Below are 19,057 nucleotides of genomic sequence, written 5' to 3'. Positions count from 1 at the left end.
TCTTTCCCCTACTACCTCCTTATTTTATGTTTGCTATTCTAACAAATCTTCCTCACTCTCCACTTCCAAATGAAGAGTCACATTGCAGGATGCATTTTACGGTCCCAGCTCCATCCCATTCAATTTTTCTCACCTTCCTTCTTTCCCCCGCACCCAGCCCGATCCCTCACTAACTTCGTAAAACTTGAAAGTTAAATTTTTCAAAGACTGTTTCTGACAAAGCAGTGGGAATTAGATTTGGTGAAGCCCTTCATAAAAAATTGAAGACACGCTATATTAACATACATTGATTTATTCATAGTGTTTCATTACAAGTAAGTGAGGATCCTGTAATAGCAGGAAAGGTTAGGAGAGCAGGGGAGCACAGTATATTATATTGACAGCTAGGTGGAAATTGAGTCACTTCTGGATTGAATTTGGAGCACAGAAAAGGAATTGGCTAGTAAATAAGGCATGAATTTTACCACCCATTGTCTGTATATCAATGTAGTTGCCATCAGCGCAGGCAGGGGACGGGGGCAGAATTTGAAAAGGATGCTCCAGCACGTCTTCTCCCCTGATGGCCTGGGTTAGCAGACACAGGCAGAACTCTCCAAACATCTGCCTTCTTCTGCCGCTGGGGAAAACTGGAATCCAGCTGCACACAGCTCTCCTGTTTGCTCACCACTATCCACTCAACACTGGACTTTTCTTGGTTCTCCCAAGCCTTTCCCCACCCCAGGTCTTTGCCTGGTTAGTTCCCTCTGCCTAGAATCTAGAGTGCTCCTAGACTCTGTATCACCCCCAGGTATTAGTTCAGTTCTCCCCTGAGATACCTCCCTGAGCACTTTGCCTTAGTTTGGCATTTCTCAGAAGCAGAGCCTGAGACAAGGATTTGAGCACGAGCAGATTATTAAGTGTGGGAAATACTAGGGAGTGGGGAAGGGAAAGAAAGTAGCCAACGATGGGTGTGTTTTCCAGTCAACTACCTATGGAAGCAAGTGGAGTGGCATCCCTCAGGGAAATCCCAGGGATGCTGCAGGGGTATCACAAGAGGGGCCGCGGAATGTATTTATCAACTCCCATTAATCCAGTCTCCAAGGGTGTGAATTAACCAGCACTTCCTGTGAGTACCCAGGAGAAAAGCCCTCAAACAAAGAGAGGCAGGTGTTTGCAGTGCTTGCCCTTGAGAAGGGCTGGAGTAGGCAGGGTGACCAGGCCGCCCCCCAGGGATCTGTTAGATGGGTGCCCCTGCCAGCTCTGCTAGCACAATGGCCAATTCCTTCCGTTCTGTACATTTCTCCTCCTGGGCTCACTGCGCTTCAAAGTCTGGCCTCTGTCCTCGACATGTGACATCAGTTGCTACACGGCACTGCTCCTGCTTCATAGGGGAGAGAGAAGTTACTGCTTTCTCCAGAACATTTGGTGCCCTAGCCAGAAACAGCCAACTGCTTATTTTTGAAGTAAAGTTGGTATATTACCTTTTCTGCCTGGGTTTGGCCTTCCTGACAAGCATGGGACATTCCTGACAAAAGACAAAGTGATGTGGGGTGCCTGTGTAGTTGACTTACCGCGTTCTGGAACAGAAGACTTGAGGACAGGGCCTAGCTTGTGTCCATTGCATTCATTTGCTAGGGCATGGGAGCAGGTCCTGGAATAGTACAGGAGTATGCAGGGAATGGTTGTGGAGGAGCAAATGAGTGAATGAATGAATGAAACCCAACAGATCTGGGTTTAGTCTTGGGTCAGTGATAGGACACCGAATAACCGTGACAATGCCTGATCTGTGTCTGCATGTGACAGCCGCATGAATCTCACACAGGACGTTGAGAGAAAGAAGCTGACGCTAAAGAGTACACTCTGTATGATTCCATTTAGATAAAGTTCAAAGCCAGGCACAGCTAGTCTATGCTGTTAGAAATCAGGGTAGAGGGTATCCATGCTGCGGGGAGGAGGGAAAGGATTGGAAGGGGGCATGAGGGGAAAATCTCGGGTCTGGTAATGTTGTGTCTCTTGACTGGGTGTGGTTAGATGGTCCTGTCCAGTTAGTAAAAATTCACTAAGCTGTATAATTTTCTGTATATATATTATACTCTAATAAAACACTTTTAATAGAACTAGATAAACTAGATAAACAAAAAAACCCTGAGTTTGTCTCTTTAACAACTGTGTAATTTAGAAATGTGCTTCTCAGAGTGTGATCCTTGGGGGCCAGTGCCAGGGATGCCAGCTGTTTTGTTACGTTCACAGCAGGATAAGTGCAGAAGTTGAGAGTGAGCACCTAGAAACATTTTAGGGCCTTGACATTGCTGTGACACCCATATGTGTGGTCAGTGGACACGTCTCCTTGCACATAATGTAGAACAGTTTGGTTATCGCCAAACTCACATGATGAGTCACATGTGATGTGGTCTTTGGATCATTATGGGTTTGCAGTGGACTGGGAAACAGAACTGCGTCTTCACCATAGATATTTCGAAAAGCGCTGGTTTAATACAAATTGTTGCCAGTTGAGCCTCAGTTTCTCCAACATTAAAATGAGAATACTCTGACATCCGCAAGGTTTTAGGGAAGACAAACTAGATAATGCACAAGAAAGCGCCAGAGAGCACCATGTGCAGTAGGGGGTGCATGAGCTGCAGGGTTTTTTTGTTTGTTTTTTGTTTTTTTGCGGTACGCGGGCCCCCCACTGTTGTGGCCTCTCCCGTTGCGGAGCACAGGCTCCGGACGCGCAGGCTCAGCGGCCATGGCTCACGGGCCCAGCCGCACCGCGGCATGTGGGATCTTCCCGGACCGGGGCACGAACCCATGTCCCCTGCATCAGCAGGCGGACTCTCAACCACTGCGCCACCAGGGAAGCCCATGAGCTGCATTTTGAACTAGGCTTCCAGGTAATTCTTATCAGGATACTACACTTGGACACTGCTCTATGGCCACATTGTCCAATGTGATGGCCAGTAGCCACACGGGGTCCCTGCGCTTTTGAAATGTGGCTAGTCCAAATGGAGATGCACCATATGGTAAAATATATACTTGATTTCTAAGACCTAATATGAATAAAAGAATATAAAATATTTCATTAATTTTTCATGTTGATTACAGGTTGAAATGATAACATTTTACATCTACTGGGTTTAACAAAATGTATTACTAAAATTAATTTTATGTTCTTACTTTTTTTCCTTTAATGTGACTATTAGAAAATTGAAAATTATGTATGTGGCTTAAATTGTATTTCTATTGGATAGCGATGCTCCAGAGCATCAGCCGTGGAGTACTGGGAGGCTGGGATCATCTGTAAGGTGGATGCTAACGGCAGAAGTGCTGACCAAGCTCCCACGCCTTCTGATTTCCTCCCCTGATGTTCCTCCATATGGACCCCACCCAGCTTCCTGGGTGAGGCACTGATGTGTTTGTTTGCCGGCTCCTTGTACAGATCAACTACAAGGCCGTGGCCTCATTGGACCCGAGTGCCGACCTCTCCAGCCAGAGGGGCAAAGTGTTCAAGCTTCGGAATGAAACCCACCACCTCTTTGTGGGTCTGTACCCCGGGACCACCTACTCCTTCACCATCAAGGCCAGCACAGCAAAGGGCTTTGGGCCCCCTGTTACCACCAGGATCGCCACCAAAATTTCAGGTATCTGTCCTAGAAAGGGGAAAGGAAGAAAGGTGGTGGTGGTGGTTTTTTCCATTCCTAATATTCCTGGGAGTGAAAAAGGGCAGAGCCAACCGTCACCATGTGACTTTGGAGCAGCAAGGACAGTGCAGTCCCTTGTGTGTCAGTGCTGTAATCTCATGAAGAAAACCTAATCCATGAACTTCCTAAAGTATAAAAAATATATCAATTAGACTAGACCAGAGGGAATGCTGAGTGATTCACCAAATAATTTATCTAGCACACAGTTGCCTTAAATAGTACATTTTCCCCATACAGATTGGTTTGTAAAAATGTGATTGATTTTCAAGAGTATTCCTTTTGACAGTGCAGGGCACACCACAGGTTCTCATGAAACGTCTGATGAATGAATGAACAAACAAATGAGTGAATGACTGTTACAGAGCCATAGCAGTCCAGGATGTCACCTGCCATCACCAGTAGGGTGCTCTCCCCGACCAGACAGCATCAAAGCAGAATTATCTCAGACCCCATTTTTACAATTTACATTTTTTCAGAATACGCATGCAGTTCTGGTCTGCATCCACATTTTGCATAGATACAGACCCACCGTGGTTTTTTGTAGCTTAATGTTTCCACTTATCCTTAAACCATAAGCATCTTCCATATTGCTACATTGCTTTCCTTATAATGTTCTGTCAAGTGGATGGATGTAATTTAATTAAACATTCCCCTGTGGTTGTATATATTTGGTGCTTCCATGTTTTTATAAAATAACGCTTCAATAAACATGTTACAGAATAAAGTTTAATTCCTTGTCTTGGATTATGTCTTTGGGATTAAATTCCAGAAATTGAGATACTGAATTATAACCGATGTGGGTTTAGTAGCTCTTAATACAAATGGCTAAATTACCTTCCCAAGGGATTAGATTTAGTTACACTTCCATCAGAAGGGAGGATCTGTTTATTTGGTATGGAACTTCTTGATTCATGAGGGTTACCAGCCACATCATTGCTACCCTTCTCCAGACGCTTCTGTACCTTGAAGGAACCTACGGGCAGGTTGGAAGTCAGGGCCTCCTTTGCTGAAAGCCTGGGATGCCATGTGACTCTCATCCTACCCTTCCCCAAACACCTCCCTTCTAGGCATCCTGAGTGTCTTGAGGGAGGTGATGAGAGGGGTTTGGGACCTTTGCTAAGCTCCCTTCTCTCTGTTCTCTGTCCAGCTCCATCGATGCCTGAATATGACACAGACACCCCACTGAATGAAACAGACACGACCATCACAGTGATGCTGAAGCCCGCCCAGTCTCGGGGAGCCCCTGTCAGGTGAGGAGGGTGCCTAACCTGGCGTTTGCCATTTTCCTTCTCTGCACCGTGCACGCCTCCAGCTGAATGATGTCACTGGCAATGCCCATAGGCTGGCCAGGAGCAAGGCTTCCTGGAGGAAAAGGGTCCGCAGCCCCAAGCCCCGTTCAGAGGGGCGACTGAGCCAGGAGCCCTGTCTCCCTACTGTGGGCCACTGAGACTGGTTTAGCGGGAATGTGCTGATGGGGACCTGAGGAGGGCTGGGAGAGAACTTTCTGGAACACACTATGGTAAATGTATTTAGTCCGGTTGGAGGCCCAGAAACACAGTATCCTGGCAAGATCACCTTTACGTGTCCAACTGCCATTACAGACAAGTAGACAGATTCACTGAATGCTAAAAACAACCTGCTCAGAGGTTATAAATGGGACACGACCTCGGGGCTGGTCCAGTTTATGGCCTTGGTGTTCCACAGGGGACTTGAATTCAGAGTCATACTGCTGATTTTAACAAGAGGCTGCTGGAGTCCAGGAAGTCCACGGGCTCACGGCTGTCAGGAAGGTGGTCATCTTTTTTAAATAAGCTACACTATGTACAAGGGCAGCAGCTCCGATGTTGACTGCTGGCTTTTGCTCAGAGCTCAAGGGACTGTAGACCCTGAAAGCCAAGCAAGAGTGTTGGGTAGAACAGCTTTCAAATTAGCTCAGTTCAGTTCAACGAACATGCAGCGAGTATTTTATATGCCAGGAATGGAGCGACGTACGGGGGATGAAAAGGATTCACTTATTCATTCATTCGATAAACGTTTCTTGAGCACTCACTCCGTGTCAGGTACTGTTTAAGTGCTTGGGACAGGCACTCACGCTCTAAAGAAAGTCAAACTCACGCTCTAAAGAAAGTCACGCTCTAAAGAAAGTCAAACTCTAGTTTATAGAGTTTATAACTCACGCTCTAAAGAAAGTCAAACTCTAGTTAGGGAGACAGAAATGTGAAAACATAACTGCACTACAGGGCATGCTTGTGGAGATGCACATAGGCCATTACAAGAGCTCACAGGAGAGAAGTCCCAGAGGACATGACACTGAGCTATATCTTACATGTTGTCTAAGATTTCACCAGAGTGGTAACAGGGTCCAGCATGAACAAAGGCATGGAGGAAAGAGGAAGCTTGCCATCGTGGGGAGCAGCCAGGAATCGTTAAATTTGCCTTAGCATAAACGTGAAGGCAGGAGTGGTGGGGTGGGAACAAGGGCCATGTTTGAGAAGCTCAGCCTTGTTTGAGGGGCCCTGGGGAGCCACTGAGTAGCCACATGCAGTGTCTCTTTTATGATACTGTAGGCTGGGAGACCAGCCGGGAAGGAGGCTATTGAGATGCTCTAGTTACCTGTTTGCCAACCTGGCTCCAACTCTACCCAGGAATTACAGGCACTGAAGCACATAGAATCAGTTCCCATCTATTCTATAGATTTCGGAAAGTGTTCTCTCCTAAGTAAGGTGGGTCTTCAGGCCTTCAAACAGGTGTGGATAGAGGTTGTGGGCACCTGAACTAAGAACGTTTGCCTTATATTCCACACATAGGTTGTTCCAGGACTGTGCTACCTGTGATGAGCCAGAGCGGATGGTGGCTCTGACATCAAACAGGGAGTTGGTTGAGTTACTGTGTTTCTTCCTGTTACTCTTATGCTGCATTGTCATTTACTTCCCTCTATACACTGAGATACATTATCCTCCTTTTCAGATGAAGAGACTGAGGCTCAGAAACGCGCAAGGGCACACAGACAGGGAGTAGGAAGGCTGAGCTTGAACACACGTCCTCCAGGTGCCCAATCACACATTCCTCTTGGCCATCCATGTCTCACCTCCCCTTCACAGCTCTTACCTCTGTCATACAGCAGCACTGGGCATGTTTCAGGGTCTCAGAAAGCCTCCCAGATGGCAAGAGTCTGGCCCAGAAAAGAGAAGCCCAGTATTGTACAAGTTAGCAGCTGACCCAGGGTCAGAGGCCAGATCTGCCCTAAAACCCGGGACCTTTCTATGGTAGACCGAAGTGTCACCTTTCATTGCTACAGGCCTACAAAACTGTCAGCAAAAGAACCTGGTCAGCTGGCACCCCACTCTGTGGCTTCTTGGTGGCTGTGGATTCAGCCCAGCTTCCCACAGTCTTCTGGCTGCTGTGTGTGGGGCAATGAAAAGGATGTGAGTTCGGTGGCAGTGAACCTGGGTTCAAATGCTGATCTAATGCTGCTGTGTGACCTTGGGCAAGATACTTAGTCTCTCTGAACCTCAGTTTTCCTTATCTGGAAAGAATACACTGGCGATATTTCACCAAAGCTTAATGAGATGTACCTGTGAGCCAAAGCAGTGCAGGCTGTCAGAGCGTTAGTTCCTTTGTTAGCTTTGCTTCTTTGTGGAACTTAGGAAGTTCTGTTCAAAATGGTTTTTGCAAATCCACCCCACTACAGGGTCCCAGTGTTGCCCGCTTCCTTCCTGTTCGAATTTCCAAAGCTGTTCAGGACCCTGATTTCAGGGTGGGGAAGGAGGTGCTTTGCTTTTTCCTTAAGAGCCTCTAACTTCTTTCTGGCACAGATTCAGAAAAATGTCTTTTCTAGTTGCCCTGAGAAAGAAATAATCTGTGTCCTTCCTAGTGATAGGAATGAAGTTAATTTTTGTACAGAGGATCAGGGACCCATCCTCAGGATGAATCAGATTATATGTCTGTGAACCTCTGAAAACTCCTCAAAGCCAGCTGAACACAGATGGGAGTAATTGTCACCATGTTTTATTGGGCAACTCCTATGATCCAAGAATTTAATCTCTACTAACCTATGAGTAGTACTATTATCTCCCTGTTTGAAATGAGGAAACTAAAGTTCAAGGTCACAGAGCCTGTAAGTGATGAAGCCGGGGCTCGTACCCAGGCCTGCCTGACTCCAGAGACCAGCAAAGTGGTCTTCTGAAAGACCAATGTTCTTGGGAAAGCTTTTCTAGCCTCCACAGAGAGAAGCCCCTTACACTTTCCTTCTGAGCCTACAGACTTAGTTTGCACATCTGTTTAATGAGCTCGTGCATCCTAAGACCACAGTAAATTAGTAGGTGGGAATGGAAATGCCCCAGTAGCGGTGAGAAATGACAGTTGGCAGGGAGCGAAAAACAGGACAACTCTACAAAACCGACACAGGGACTCAAGAAACAAGGAGGTCCACGTGCCGTAGCCCCTGCTGCCCCTCACAGCCACGAGTATTCATTTGTTATTCCTGGTTCACCCTAAAAAATGTACCATTAGGTCCCACGTCTTCAAGTTAAAAGAGCCAGCTAGCTCCCATTTGATGAGCATGCACCGGCTGAGTGCCTGTCACTATATGTAAACTGTTTGCAACCTCACAGCATTGCCATAATAGCCTCCCCATTGCACAGATATGGAAACTGAGATACATGGAAGCTAAGTGCATTGACCCAAGCCATGAAGAGAGCAAGTGGTGCAGGCAGAATTTAAACCCCATTCAGTCGCCCCTAAGCCAACACTCACATCTCTCTAGCCATGCCACCTCCCTAGGAGAAAGTCATACGTGATGTATTTTGGTGACATTTCCATCGGAAACAAATTTAAAATAAATGTCACTGCTCAAAGGGGCAATGCTTGGTGTCTGGAAGAGTCTGGCTGCTTTTCTTCTCAAGGCTCTAGATCACTGAGGGTGGGTAGACACTGAGTTTCTGGAGTTATTTTCAGACTGTTGCTTGGGCATTTGCCAAGAAGGGAAGAGACTAATCAGTTCCAGCCAACAAGGCTTCCGGGACAACCGCAGTGACAGCAGTGGAATATCACAGTAGACTTCAGTTACTTAACCCTTTGTCACCTTGAACTCTGGGCACTGGAGTGCCCCGTGGGAGGCAGCTGACCATTAAGTCATTCAACAAATATTTACTGAGCAGGAACTGAGGTAAGCAATGAGGATACAGCAGGAAGCAAGAGAGACACACACCTGTCCTGCTGAGGCTTATCATCCAGTAAGTGTACATGTGAACGGGGCAGGGAGGGGACCATTAAGCCATTAAGGAAACAGAATAATGAAACTGGCAAAACAAGATAACATGAAGCCAGTAGAGGCAGTGACTGTATTGACTGAGAGGAAGAGTAGACGGGCTGGAGAGATGGGCACAACCCAGGCAAGCGGACCAGTGTGGAGCCCTGCAAGCAGGGGAAGCATGAGCCTTGAGAAAACAGCAAACTCACTCTGTGACCACAGGACACTGAGAGCTCCCTAGATGCACTGGGTCAGGGATGCCCGGAATCGTGTTTTATAGTTGATAGTTCCTTTCATTCCACTGTAGCATCTGACCGTCGCTCACCCAGTGGGTAAGCTGCACAGGAAATACCATCTCCATTTTAGAGGAGAAGCTGAAATCTAAGATGTTAAGTGATTGGCCCAAGGTCACGGAGCTCGTTACACGTAGAGCCAGTCCACGGACCTAGCTTCCTGCCTCTGAGTTCATTGTTCTGAGTTCCTCGTGCCTGGGATGTCACATGATGCCCGGGTGACCTGGTGGGATGCTGTGGAGTGAATCTCTTCCACCTAGGGAACGAGGGGTAGTCAAGACAATTCTGGTTGCGTGGGCGCAGCCAGTAACTTGTGAAGCCCAGCATAACTCTGAGTGGAGAGTCTTCCTGTTCTCCAACAGACTCACACCTGAGCCTCAGCCTCCAAGCCACACCCACACAGGCTGTTCTTCCTCCTTCTGCCAGTAATGCTCTGACCCTGGTTGAGCCAAACTCCAGCCCCTGCTGTACTGCTTGCTGCCCCTCTGAAGCCCTGTGGCTCTGACTCTGACTGGTAGGACTGAGCATACAGGGAGGCAAGGAGGCGGGGAGGGAAGATGGCCGTGCGGGTCTCCTGCACCCTCATCGCTCCAGCCAAACCACCTTGGCAGTGTGGCCTCTTTTTCTAATGCTCCACAATGGAGATTTATTGCTTTTGCATTGCTTTCCCCAGGCCTTCAAAGATTTATTGGTTTTTAAGTGACAGAATCCCAGAATTGCTTAAAAGATCAATCAAATCGTGACTAGAATCTACGATTCAGCTCGGCACACACCAAGGCTTCTTCCCCCACACCCCACCTGTCGTGCTGATGTGACTGTAGTAACCTTCATAAGAAAGTAACTCGGCCGTGAATTAATCACCCATAATGCAGCCCCTGAAGGGAAGTCCAGGGCAGAGCGCCAGATTCTGTAGCAGACCCTCCTCCGGATCCCCAGCGGGCTTCCTTGAAGATGCCTCCCCCACCCCAGCCCCTGCTCTCTCCGTCCCATCCCGTCAGTCCCTGGGAGCTTTGGGATTAGCTCTTTCTTCTCCCTCTGCCACTCTCGACCCCACTCTCCTGACCTGCCAAGACGGCTTTCTGGTCTACCTGTCGTAAGTTCCTCTTTCTTCAATCCCTCCCCCACCAAGCTGCTGGACTGGTCTTTTGGAAGCACAGATTGGATCAAGTTAACTTTCCTGCTTAAAATTCTTAAATGGGTCACTGGCTTCCTACCGCATTATGTTCAGGCTTCTTAGCAAGGAATTCAAGACCCATCTGAATCTGGTTCTGACCTTCGTTTCTGATTCCATTCCCTTTTACTCTGTCCCTTTAGCAGGTTTCACTCAACGGCACCATGTACGCTTCCTTCATCATTCTTTCATGAGCTTTTAATTGTGTTATACATTTGTTTGTATGTTTTCTTTGGTTTCGTTTCTTGCATGCCCCTCACTAGGACTGTGAGCTCCGGGCAACCTGGAAGTTTGACACTAATGGATTCCTTCCCCTGGGACAGGGTCTGGCTTTCGTAGGTAGTCCAAAAAACAAACAAAAAACAAAAAAAAACAGAAAAAAACAACAGCTAAGTAAGTAAGGAATTCAGCAAATCTGGTGGTACCTGGTAGATACAGGGTACTGTCCCAGTATCTACCAGAGATGCACTGTCTTTACCTGCCTCCTTTTCTGTGAGAGCTCAGTCCAATAGAAATACCTGCGTTGATGGAAATGTCCTATATCTGCTGTCTGATAGAGTCATCACTAACCACACGTGGCTATTAAGTACTTGAAATAGGACTAGTGCGACGGAGGAACTGATCTTTAAACTTTTTATTTTCATTAATTTAAATATAAAGAGTCACACATGCTAGTGGCTACCATTTGGATGTGCAGGTCTGTAGGTAAGATAAACAGTAAAAGAAACAATGCGGATGAGCCTGTGTACTTGGTTGGAGGTGTGTATGAGAGTTCAGTGCGGAGGCAGCCATCATTAGCGTGGTGAGCTCAGGGGCCAGGAGGCCTTCCTGGAGGCGGTATTGCCTGAGACCTGCCAGAGGAGGGGGAGCGTGGCCCAGGAGGAAGCGACATGTGCAGGAGCTGAGGTAGAGGAGATGCATGTTGTGTTCAGGGCACAGAGATGAGGAGAGAGGCAAAGAATTGGGCAAGAGCTATACAGGTAAAGATCTTCACTTGGGATCTGGACTTTGTCCTGAAGGGTACGGGGAACATTGGCAGGCAGATGCCCAACTTTTTGTTCTTCTCTAAGCAGTCAAGCCCTTGTCTGTGCCATTCTCTCTGCCAAGCACGGCATCCTCCACCTCCCCAGCATCCAGGTCAAATCTGCCGCATCCAGGACCATTTCCCATCCTGCAGCAGGATGCGTCAGCTCTGCCTTGGGCCCCCACTCTGCCCTGTGCCCTCCCCTGCGGGGGACTTGCAGTTTCAGTCTCTACCAGCCTGTGACCTCCTTGGGGGCAGGAACTGGGGTCCCACAGGCTCACACCTGAGATCTCTCATGTCCTTCCTGCCACAGCTGACTTCCCAGTCAGATACACTGGAACAGCAGAGGCTCCTAGAATGAGATCCCCTTATGCCATTGACTTATCTGATGGCTCAGGGTCAGATTCTTAATTTCTCTGAACCTCAGGCTGCTTGTTGGTAAAATGGGAATACCCATGGCACGGATTGTTTTAAAGGTCAAATAAGCTAAAATATGTAAAGTGTCATTGGTAGTTGTTCAGTTTGCTCCTGGGGTTGGCCAAGCTGTTGAGACAAGGGGTGGCTGCCTGCCCTTGGTAGTCCTGGCAGGATTATTCTCTGAGTCCTGCTGCAGCTGATGCCTGTTTGCTAGGTGTCCTTTACCATTGTGTAAGATTCACTGCAAGATTGTGCTGGCGTGCATGTGACGTGTCAGGGAATGTGCAGTTGTCTCCAAGGGTGTCACAAAATCCTCACAACGATTCTCAAAAATGGATTCTCAGATGTGAGCACCTTTCAGAAACACCAAATCAAGCAGACGGGGCTAGGAGGTCTCAACCACTGAAGGGCCCACAAAACAAGGAGTAAGGGCAGTGCCCTCTACTTGAAGGAGATGCCACTTGGTGTTGTGAAATCAAAGTGAACAGATCCAAAGCCCCTCAGGAGGGGGTGTGGAGACTCCCATGAGCTCCCTGAACTGAGACCTTATAAATACTGGGACCAGAGTGGGTACAGGGAGTCAGAACCAAGCAGGAGAGGTGAGACCAGATCCTAGGAGATGAATCATGTTTATCTGTTCACTCATTCATTTGTTTATCAATTCATTAACTAATTCAGTCAATAAATATCTACTTTGAATTTCAGCGAACAACCAGACACCGTGCTGAGCACTGGAGACCCAGAAATGAGCTAAACAGGCCCACACGCTGCTGCCATCCTAATGGCAGATATAGCTCTGAACTAACAGTGCCACAGACACTCATGACAGACTGTTATCAGCTGTAGCCCATTCTCATGGGGTCCATGTCACCTCCCCATCCCACCTCTGATTTCAGCTGTGGCTAAGCTGGATAGTTCCGTGCAAAGTTATAGGATCCCACCTCCAGCACCAGCACCCACCCTTTTTTTTCTGCCCTTTGGCCCTAATTCTTTCTCCAAAGCCCCATGGATCTGGCTTAGTCTGAGCAAGCAGGTACAGCTCAGGAATGCAAATAATTTAGTGCTACAGGGGAACTCTCAGCCAATGTGGGAAGAGAATCCAGGCATCAGAGCCTTGCCTCCCATCCTTTGAAAGGACCATTCTGAGGTGCATGCCACACGGTTCCTCACACACCCCCAGTAGGACTGAGCCCCGGGTTCCCACAACGGGAGCCTGCTCGACAGCGCACACTTTGTTGGTTTTTCTTCCTTCTATGTCTCACTTTTTCCTATGAGAGGTGGATCAGCCCCAGACGGGGCGGTCAAGAGATAATGTGAGAGAAGCTGAAAGGAGGCCGGTAGGACTGCAGTGGGGAGAAAATGCAAGAGAGGACGGCACGTGATGAGATTGGATGTGAAAGGGCCAGGTAACCCAGGGCTGTGTTATTACCGTAGCAAGGACTTTTATACTAAGAGCAATGAGGCATCAGAGAAAGGATTTTAAGCAAGTGAACAGTATGATCCGTCTTTTTTAAAAGGTCTTTCTGGCATCGGTGTGGAGAACAGATCAGAGAGGACAAGAGCAGTCCAGAAAGAAGAGTTGGGATCAGTTAGAGTTTGTCCCAGTGAGAAATGAAGGTGATGGACGTCCAGTAGTTGAGGAGGTAACAGGGGCGAGCCTTGGCGATGACTCCTCTGTGGGGCAGGGGGTGGGTATAAAGGACAAAGGCATTGTCCAGGGTGGCTCCCAGGTTTCTAGATTGGTTAATGGGATGGTTGATGGTGCCGTTCTCTGAGCAAAGGAACGCAGAGGGAGGGAAAGGTCTATGAGGACACTTTATCCAGGAGCGGCCAACGGTGGTAAAGGTGGTCTGGGAACTGAAAGGGAGAGTTATGAACCAACTGGGCACGGACAGGCTGGGACCACATGCATGGTTTGGCGAGCCCTGGGGACCTCTGGGGGACCTTCTCCAAGGTCAGTTAGGACTTGCGGCTCGCTTTCCCGGGCTGCTTGAGGCATATTGCACAGAGCGTGCAGCTCTAGCTTGGAGGGCCAGGGGTATGTCACACTGAATACCAGGAGACAGTGTGACATGGCAAATGGCTTCTAAGGTCACTGCAAGTTCTCTTCACTGCCTGATGAGAATCCATGATCCAGCTGCATTTGACAGGTACAGCTAGTTAAGGCTAGAAATTCTGAAACGCAGAGTGATGAGCTACAGTGCGAACTGGAGAACTTGGATTCTAACGTGGCACAGATCCACGCACTAGCTCAGAAGAACATCAAGAGATTGGGCGAAGGAAGCCAGCTTTTAAAGAAAGAAGAAAGTTTGTCGGGAAGTAAAGGAAACAATTGCCAGATTTCCTCCAGGATTCCTTTAATGACTGTGAAGCCCAGAGTGGGATCACGTGAAGCAACCACAGTAGGGTTTTGCTGGTGCGTGGAGCTGCAGTGAGCAAAACTGGCGTGATTACCATCTGATTCTCAGATATCAGCATGTGATGGTGTCCTATTAAGGTAGGGGAGATGAAAGTTCAGAGGACTTATTAACGTGGGGCAGCCTGAGGAGTTCATGAGTCCCTGTCCACGCTGGTAGAGATGAGAAACTGCAGCTACGTTTAGAGGTTCTTTCTTGAAACATCACTTGTTTCACTTAGTTCCCCAGCTCTCTGGGCTGCCTCTGCCGGGGTCTGGGGATTAGGAGTACCATGATGTGGGGAGATGGGAAAGAGGCACTCCCCTATAAACTGTGAGATTTAGCTCTGCAAGTAATAGCACTTGTTGCCAAGTCTCACAGCCTGCTGGGATTTCATCACACCGGATTAGGAAAGAGGAGGAGCCACGTAGGAGAAGCAGCAATCCGAAATAAGGAAAAATGGGATAAATGCTACTGCAGAGCTACACCCACTGGGGCTGTCGCACACTCTAAATATGGCAGCTAATGGGATGTGTAACTATGATTAAAGAGACTTGTAACTACTACCAGTGAAACTACCAAGGGGACTCCAAGTGTGGCACAGAGCTGCACTCAGAAAGATCATCCAGGAAAACAGAAGGGAAGAGGGTGAAACCCAAATAATTTAGGTGGGTTTGCGTTCACTTCAGCACATCCTAACTGCATTGCGGGTCTTCTTTGATCAGCCCTGCAAACAACCCAGCTTCCCAAGAATTGGCTCTGGTATTAAACGATGCTGGATCATGTTCCTTAGGCTCAAACCAAGGAGGAAAAAACAGGTATTTCAGGAGGAGTATTTTAAATGGAGCAGGCGCAGTTGCTGAAACATGAAAAACGAAGGGGTGTTCTATTTTGGACCGTCTGCCGTCTGGACAGATGGAGACAGAGACTGTTACTGGTGTGAGGGAAAGGAGAGTGTGGTCGCCATGTTCACCTCCTACCATAGGACTATTTAAGTTCCCAAAACCTGGAGTGCTGGAGAGGCATCAGAGCAGGGGGTTTAGATTTGGGAATCATTAACATCCAGGTGGTGTTTGAAGCATGGGAGGAGTGGATGAGCTTATCCAGGGAGAGTGTAGACTAACAAGACAGAGCTCTGTGAAACTCTATCAAGGAACCTATCAGGAACCTCTATATGAGCTTATCCAGGGAGAGTGTAGACTAACAAGACAGAGCTCTGTGAAACTCTATCAAGGAACCACGCAGGAGATGGAGAAGGAGTGGCCAAAGAGGTAGAAGAAAAACCAGGGGAGAATTAAAACATGAAAGCCAAAGGAAGAATAATTTAAAGAAAAGGAGATGGTTGACAAGTTGTGATCTGATTTTCTCTAAGAGCTCCAAGCAGCTCTTACAGTAGAAAAGAAGGAAGACACATAACTTGACCCAGGACATGGGAAAAGGAAGATGATGATATCAACCCAAGTGCTTAAAAGTGGACCATATGGTCCAGGCTTGATTCAAAATGCCTGTGAAGGTAGATGTGCAAATAATGGAGATACTGAGGGCCAGGCGACCTCAATGCTGTTGAAGAATCTGTGCCGAGGGTCCAAAGCTGGGAGAGGCTGGAAAGGCAGGATACTGATATTTAGATAATAAGATGATCGAAGCTTCAGTAATGGAACCCTGCTATGGGATAATACGGCTCTCGGTGTGACTGTGTTGGCAGTGATGGTAGATGGATGGTAATGGATTCAAGGCGAAGCCAAGTATTTTAAAGAACAAAGAGGCCAGGCTATGGATGGTAGGGCTGTCTAAGTAGATATAGTTCTTATAATGCTAAACTTCCCACCCTGAGGAACTGGTGAGACCCTTCACAAGAGCACCAGTGACTCTGCATGATGCTTCTCCTGGGTCTCACTTTTTCTCCCACTTGTTTTCTGCTGACCTTCACTTCTCACACTGTTCTGGGCCCTGTGACCGTTTGCATCACTGCTTTGCCTCAGATCTTGCACAGCTGATAACGGATGGCTCTCAGTTTCTCTATCTGCCATCACCCAGAGGTCAGACTTTCAAGTTGGCCTCCATCAAGTGCATTTCCCTAGCCCAATCTCTTGATGTTCTTCTGAGCTAGTGCGTAGATCTGTGCCACGTTAGAATCCAAGGGGGTTTCCTCTCATCCAAAAAGCATTCTGCACGATGCTCACTCCTGCTGCCTGCGGGTGCTCAGACTTGCCTCCTTTCAGCAGCAGTGAGAGAGGTGATCCTGAAGGACCTGGCTTTTTAGTAGGAATAGAACTACTTAAAGGTTAGAGTCTCCAACCATTAGGCAGAAGAAATTTGTACTTACCCTCTTTTACAGTACAACCCATCCTTTTCGTGCCTGGCCACAGCTGCTTGGGGTTTGCTGTTTAACTAGTGCATTTCTACTTGGGTGTAGGCTCACCAAGCAACTTATTAAGGCTATAAATGTATTAAGTAAATATTCATGGCCAGGGCAAGGGGTAGCAGCCCCAGTAGCACAAGGAGGGGTCAAGGGCAAAACTCTAGACCTACACAGTCCGATCCTGTAGCCACCACTATGTGAGGCAATTTAACTTTAAATCAATTCGAATTAAACAAAATTAAAACTTCATTCATTAGTTGCACTATACACATTTCAAGTCCTCAGTAGGCAGATGTGGCTAGTGGTTACCATATTGAACAGCACTTCCATCATCACAGAAAATTCTATCTGACTGCATTGCTCTACACTCTGGGAGGACTGGTAGAAAGAGGTCAGGGCCCATATTTGGTTTCAAACAGGCTATTATATTAATGTAGGCACTTGAAGCCATAGGTAAAGGTCAGGAATCCTGTCATGAGAAATAAGAAATATAATGGGGGCTTCAAAGGCAGAAAATATAAGCCTCACCAAAAGCCAGAGGAGACCTTTGACTGGGCTGACTTGCTGCTGAGACCCTGACCTACTGAACTGGATTTTCCCAAATTCCATTGCATCACCCTTTCCTGGGATAAAGTCTGGGAAATGGTTTAACCCCAGAGTTTTCAAACTTTATCGACTATCAGAATCACCAAGAGACCTAGTAAATACGGAGACCCCTGCCCATCCCTAGGGGTAATGGAATTGGTCCCGAGAATCTGCATTTTGAACAGGCTCCCAGCTGATGATGATGATCCTGCTGGTCTTGAACCACAACTTGAGTACCACCGGTCTAGCCTATAGGTAGACTCAGGTTTGGAGAAAAGAGACTGTAACAGGAAACCAAGTATTTTCCTCTGTGGTGCCAGTTGTTTGTTCATTCTCATGATATGGGGAGGCAATTCTTTTACATTTTATTGTAGAGTTGCCCCTGTGGGTTTTTACAGCTTTTGGAACTCTTACGTCTTTTTTGATGTATGTTTCAGCATGCAGATCAACAGTTTTAGCTTGTAAGGTCTGAGCTAGGATTCCTGCCGGCTTATTTCTCTATCCCTGTCCACATGGGGGCTAAAAATATACCCCTTTTTTCTTATGTTGACAACAATGACTGGTGTCTGAAATACATGTTGTGTTGTTGCATGCTGATAGCATATCTGAATATATCACTTTTGTGCAGATATTGGGGCTTAGGTAGAAGGTAGATGCTGGGTGAGACTGAGAGTCAGTCTCTGAACAAATCTGTATTCTTTCATGGAAGCCTAGAGCAGCCTGGGAGAAACAAATCCATTTCCAACTTTCACTCTATAAAAAGTTCCATATTTTCTTAGATCAGACAAAATATATTGAGTGCCAGAATGCTACTGTGATATGGGCGCGTCACTCAGCTGGCTTGGGATCTGTATGCGTTGTCCCCCTGGGCCAGTTTTGATTATGTTCTTTTTCCTTTTATTGCAGTCAGCAAATCTGAATTTGCTATTGTGGGGAGAGCAGGAAGAAGAGAAAAAAAAAAAAATGAAGGTTTTTAACCTTCAGAAAGCTCAGAGGTTCAGTCTGAATAAGCACAAAAACTTTTCCGTGTGCCTCTGAATTCCTTGAATTTGCAGAACTGCTCAGAATCCCAAGAGAACTACCTTCCACAGAGGATTCAGGCCCCACTTTGAGCTAAAAGGCAGAGCTGAAGTTAAGAGAGAGGATCAGAATTAGGGAAAGTGGGAATAGGAATCAGTGGGGGGAAAAAAGGAGTTTGGTCCCCATCCAGGCTGTTTCAGCCTATTGTTTAGTTTCTTCAATTCAAAGCCATCTGCTCCCCAAGGCTCTCAGATAACATCTCCCCTGCCAGGACACCCTTTTCCTGCTTAATTGAAGTTAGTTTCCAAGAATAGTTGTCCAAAGCAGTTCCCAATGGTGGGGATGTTTTGAAAGTCACAATAGGAGTTGAAGTTTTTGGTTGCAGATGTCTACACATGAGCCAGATGTTCAGAAGGCATCACGTGGTCTGCAACAGCCTTCACATTTCCAAAGCCAGGAGTTCTCTCATTGGCCTCTGTGACTCACAAATGGCTCCTTTGAAACTGTCACCGTCTCTCCATTCTAGGACCTGTAATACCGCCAGTGTGAAGGGAAACAATCACTTCCATTCAGGTTTAGAGCAATGTGTTTCCCAGGCTTAATTATACCACAGGTATATAAATTACAGAAACATGTTAATGCTCCCTTGATTAAAATTATAGAGTGCCTAATTGAAAAAGCATAAACTAAATTGAAGAATTCCTAATTATAGTTTGCTTCGAGGTGTTAATTTCCTCCATAACGAATGCGTAATTTCTTGGAGCCTAAACAGGTAGCCTCTTGTGTCAGCACGTAGGCTGCAGGCAGGTGGGTTGTAATCTTTCAGTTCAGCAGGGTGACAAGGGAGGGTCCGGTCAGCAG

General features: G+C 47.1%; 1 protein-coding gene across 1 annotated transcript in view; it reads left to right on the top strand.

Moving 5' to 3' along the window:
* Positions 1-19,057, top strand: part of PTPRT (protein tyrosine phosphatase receptor type T) — an 804,737-nt gene that overhangs the window by 512,294 nt on the left and 273,386 nt on the right. Inside the window, exons 10-11 of the mRNA XM_007464800.1 lie at positions 3,416-3,617; positions 4,825-4,927. Of these exons, the coding sequence (XP_007464862.1) occupies positions 3,416-3,617; positions 4,825-4,927 (305 nt within the window). The remainder of the gene's footprint in view (positions 1-3,415; positions 3,618-4,824; positions 4,928-19,057) is intronic.

This window comes from Lipotes vexillifer, unplaced genomic scaffold (genome assembly GCF_000442215.2).
Source record: "Lipotes vexillifer unplaced genomic scaffold, Lipotes_vexillifer_v1.1 scaffold53, whole genome shotgun sequence".
Classification (NCBI taxonomy): domain Eukaryota; kingdom Metazoa; phylum Chordata; class Mammalia; order Artiodactyla; family Lipotidae; genus Lipotes; species Lipotes vexillifer.
This window is presented reverse-complemented; position numbering and strand designations above follow the sequence as displayed.